The sequence below is a fragment of the Montipora capricornis genome, chromosome 11 (assembly GCF_036669925.1).
Source record: "Montipora capricornis isolate CH-2021 chromosome 11, ASM3666992v2, whole genome shotgun sequence".
Taxonomy (NCBI): Eukaryota; Metazoa; Cnidaria; class Anthozoa; order Scleractinia; family Acroporidae; genus Montipora; species Montipora capricornis.
In genome coordinates this window covers 39,290,926-39,295,925 of record NC_090893.1, presented here as the reverse complement: position 1 = coordinate 39,295,925, position 5,000 = coordinate 39,290,926, and the positions used below count along the sequence as shown (strand labels likewise).

At 41.2% G+C, this 5,000-nt stretch overlaps 1 protein-coding gene across 1 annotated transcript; it reads right to left on the bottom strand.

The window, feature by feature from the left end:
• Positions 1-3,893: 3,893 nt before the first annotated feature.
• On the bottom strand, positions 3,894-4,946 carry LOC138023476 (uncharacterized). The gene has a single exon (XM_068870477.1). It carries the CDS (start codon positions 4,944-4,946, stop codon positions 3,894-3,896), a length of 1,053 nt encoding a protein of 350 aa, XP_068726578.1.
• Between the last annotated feature and the right edge of the window lie 54 nt (positions 4,947-5,000).

The following is a 5,000-nucleotide window of genomic DNA, read 5'->3' as shown; positions in this document are numbered from 1 at the left end:
GCCGGGAAAACCCAAGACAATCAACGGTTTCACCGTCTCCCGATAATTCAGAATGCTCTTTATGTGTCAGAAAGAATCTCAGGCGTCTCTTCCACTGATTTTTCTGGATTAAAGGGAAATACGTTTAATTGTGAATTATAAAACTTAAGAATAGGTCGGGAATGGCCGTCTACCATAGCAGGAATCAGGGACGAGTTGAAAAAAATAGAAACCATTTTTCTATCCCTAGAGAGCCAACGGCGAGCCGTGCATGTAAGAAAATCTGAAAGAACCGGATTATTTCCCGGGCATGATTTAATTTCAGCTGTTGGAATTGTAAGCCTCGTGGAAATTGTAACCTTAAGGTTGTGCTGCAACAGTTTTACATCACTACCGTTTGTGTTTAAAACGCGGACTAAATATTACAGACTGGGTATAAAACATGGACTCTGGTTATAAAAACACAGACTGCGGACTGGGTATAAAATTGTTTTTCTATGGCTGCATCCCGCTGCTCCCTGTATTCATACTCATCTCCCCAAGAAAATCCTGCCTATGGATCTGCTTTAAGGGGGGAAAACACTAACTACACAACGGTTACTCTGGACGACTTCAATCCATCGTATCTTGGGCTGCCTGACAATAGATCATTGGTAGGGACAGTCGATCATTGTTAGGGACAGTCGATCAGTGCTTGGGACAGTCAATCACAGTCAATTCCCACCCTGGTCAGAGTTTTTCTCTGTCCTTGTGTGGGCCCAGTTCCATCTGTAGGGCTAACGCCCACATGGTTCATATGGGATAGAAATCTAGCACTTCACGTTAAACTACGCTCTCTTCAGTTAATTCTGTATAAAATACAAGTGCTACACGGCCAACGTTTGTACTTGTACATGTTAATTGCCGTGACTTTAACATCTTCAGTTCCCACGGCCTGCTCCCGTCTGACCTTGTAGCTCAGTCGGTAGAGCGGCGGAGATGTAACCCGAAGGTCGTGGGTTCAATTCCCACCCTGGTCAGAGTTTTTCTCTGTCCTTGTGTGGGCCATGTTCCATCTGTAGGGCTAACGCTCACATGGTTCATATGGGATAGAAATCTAGCACTTCACGTTAAACTACGCTCTCTTCAGTTACTACTAGGGACAGTCGATCAGTGCTAGGGACAGTTAGTCACTACTAGGGACACTCGATCATTGATAGGGACAGTCGATCACTAGTAGGGACAAAAGATCGTTGCTAGAGACGGTTGATCATTGCTAGGGACGGTCGCTCAGTACTAAGGACTGTGGGTCAACGTTGGGGAGAATTGATAGAGAGTGATGGGCGACTATCGGTACATAATGTGTTGCCATACATAACGTACCTACCAAGAAAAGATGGCGGAGATCGATCAAAAGACCCAGGTAATTTAGGGTAGTCCATTTCGGTAGTCCATCGTGGTAGTCCATGGACTGGGGCTCAGGGAAATGTACCGACCCAACCTCTCCTGCCCACGCACGATCAAGATCAGGAGCTTGCTGCGTAGATCGCGCTAGATGCTACTTAAATTTCATCGCGCTCTGCATCGATTTGAAGTGAATTGAGGGCATTGACAATCCAAGCATACAAGTTACTAATTTTTCGCACGACAGAAATCACTCCAAACGAAGATGCGATGGCCACTCTATTGTCTTGCAGTATCGATGGTCGGTCGAAACTCCCGCCATTTTTCAAGTTCTCGAGAGGAACCAAGGCAAATTCCATTGGAAAATTTGCTACCAAAGGGTTCCTTGACATACGTTTTCCAACACTATGGGCGCCGCAAATCTTTCCGTTCAGAACACAGGCAGCCCAAGCTCAAAACGAGTCTCCCGCCTTGCAGCATATGGAGGTGTTGTGTTACCATAGGCAGCCCAAGTTCGCGTCAATAGAGAGCGTGTAATAATTAATTACTAGTGGGAAGATGATCTTTGAGTGCAAGCGGTGTTGCGTTACAGGCGGCCGTTGAGAATTCTAACGCGTTATAAGACTTTGTATGGGAAATAACATACCGTCTATTATGAAGCCTAAAAACCGCTCAATTTAACGTTCATTCAATAAAATGAATAAAACTGACTCACCTCTGGTGTATTCTTGTGCGTTTTGGAGCTTATTGTCCGTTTCGGGAATTCCGTGTTTTCACTGTTCTAAGACGAAGTCAAGGCTGCACACTAAGATTTCGACCGTAGTCAGCTCAGAGGCGGTTTGCGACTCGAAAATCCATCCCAGCCGCGATTTTTTCACGCAAAGCTAAAGCCCCATCATTTGCGAACCTCGGTGAATGTTTCGTCGTCAAAAATCCCCACACACTTGGCTGGATATGAGCATTTTCTGCTTCCGATGCCACGATAGCTGATGAATTTAAAAGCTGCTGATAACCGAACAGGACACGGAGCTTGGGTACGAGGTCAAATTAACCATCTACAGTACATAGGAGAAACTAAACGACGTTTAAAAGACCGTTTTAATGAACACCGCCGCACTTTACATAACGCTAACACCAAATCCAAACCTACCACATTGGCAGAACATTTCCTCTCCTCTCTCCACAACATCTCCAAGGACATGCAATTAATTCCTATCGAAAAAACATTTTCGAACAGAGACTCGATCCGTAAGGCCAGGGAAGCTTTTTTAATTTTAAAAGGCAGGACAATTGATCCCAACGGTCTTAATATCCGTGAAGAATCTTTTTAGATTTCAGTTTATTATTTTGGGTGATTTCCGTTATTTTTCCGTGGCTCTTAGTATTTGAATTCAAATTCGTTGTAACTGCCATGTTTTATCACATTTTTCCCAGTATTACGTCAGCATCCATTTACTATATATATATATATATATATATATATATATATATATATATATATATATATATATATATATATATATGTACATAGAAGTAGCTCAATGTAAACTCTCATTGTACCTGAAGAAGGCTGGTTTGGTCAACCGAAATATAGTACACCAGGGGCACCCAACGAGAATATAGTTCCAAACCACTTAAACATAGCATTGTTAAACGAATTTTAGTATTTAAAGTGCCCCTGTGACCAAAAAATCAATTCGTATTTTTCTTTGGATTTCAAAACTATGTTAACAAAACACTAAGTGACCCACGTTTTAAGCCTTGATTTCAAAAAGACACCTCTTTATTTTAACTGTAATTTTCACATTTAATGGTCCGCCATTGCTAACATTATGTTCTTGAGAGAGCTGGATCGAGGAGAAAATGACGTCAAAGGCTCACTAATATGCAGCACGGGGGTTTTGGGCTTTCAGACTTTTAAACTCACGCTTTGCATATATAATAAGCTGCGTTCACACGCCGAAATTTTAAGCTAGTGAGCCTCTGACGTCACTTTTCCCTGGATCCAACCGTCTGAGGTCCAATCGGTCAGTTTTGAACGTGAGTAATGGTGCACCGTGAAATCCAAAACTTACACTCAAAGTAAACGGCCTTTGGATAAAAGTCAAAGCTCAAAATTTTGCCAGTCAGGTGTTAGGCAAACACACTTTTAAAATCTGAAGGAAAAACGGAAGTGGTTTTTTTAATCACAGGGGCACTTTAAGAGAAGTTTCCAGTCATTTTGATTACAATCTTCTGTGCGTAAGCGTTCAAGTAAATCTCTAAATTGAGCCTGTTCCGGGGTAAAGCCTTGTAGCCTCTGGTGTATCCTGAGTTTAACAAAAGTGTTGAACATGAAATAAGCTAAATAACCCTGTTCTTGTAACTAATTCGATGGTTTCGGTTTCGAGTGATACAAAGGTAATTGACCAGGATCCGCACCAACTAATATAATTGACTTGCCACCCAAAAGTTCATCAGTTAAACCTGTAGCTTGCCTGCACCGTTTGTCAATCCAGGCAAGCATTTTTTGGCCTAGCATAGAGTATTCATCAATGAGAATATATGTCTTTAGGGACATTTTGAAGTCTAACAAGGCTTTGCCCACTGAGGTCTTTGTTTCCTTTTGGACCAATAGGAAGTTTTAACAGTGAATGGATTGTGCAGCCATGTATGCCATGTGAAGCCTTGCCAGTCGTTGCAGTAACTGCGCATGAATGTTGAAGGAGGTTTCGAATGGCACTAATGAGGTAGCTTTTTCCTGTACCACCAACACCGATAATTATCAGGAACAGTGGATCTATAGGACAAGGTTGCTCTGAATGTGCCTTGATGATATCATATGCACGTTTTTGCATATCACTAAAAGTACTGACTTCTGGCATCACAACATTTGCAGTTAATCTATTCTTTTTGGTTTTAATCCATGAAGACATTTCCCTTATTTGACTGTCTAGATATTTAAGTTTATCATTTTGCCAGTCATAATCAGAGTAAGCAGTTTGCTGCGATCCATCATTGTTAACAAAGGATCCAGGAAGAAGATCTGCTAAGAGCACCCACTGTTCACGTTGAGGGAATTCTTGTTGTCTATGTTGAACATCCGTCTCATTTTCAGAGTAATTTTGGATAGTGTGTAACTTTTCATACCAGTCATGTTCTTTAGCGAATGATGTTTGTAGGAAGTGTTTCCATTTACTGATATATATTTTGTTAGTGGTTGGTTGGTCACCCCAAACATTGTCTTGCGTTGTGTGCCAGGGTTTATATCGAAGAAGCTGGTATTTACAGTAAAGGTCAAAATTTGGACCTTTTTCATTTGAAGAATACACTGGAAAAATCCTAGGAACAGTATTATCTGACTGAGCTGTTAATTTACTGTTCACAACTTTATACTTTGTGGCAAAGGTGATAAAATTCAAAGTCATTATATCAGGGATGGCTTCAGAATACTTAGCACGGGTTGCATAAACATCAAGTAACGGATCATTTGTTGCAAGATCTCCATCAACTGAATTTGTTTTAATTTTGCGAGAACCATTTAAACTAATTGGTATCACATTAAATGATGAGCTCACCAGTTTTAATGACAGGAGATGAAGCATAGTTTCTTGTGCTCAAAAATCCCTTTGTCCAAGTGATTTCATTATGACGTTCTT

Coding starts and splice junctions, on each gene's coding strand:
- LOC138023476 (XM_068870477.1), bottom strand. CDS start 4,946: ATGCTTCATCTCCTGTCATTAAAACTGGTGAGCTCATCATTTAATGTG.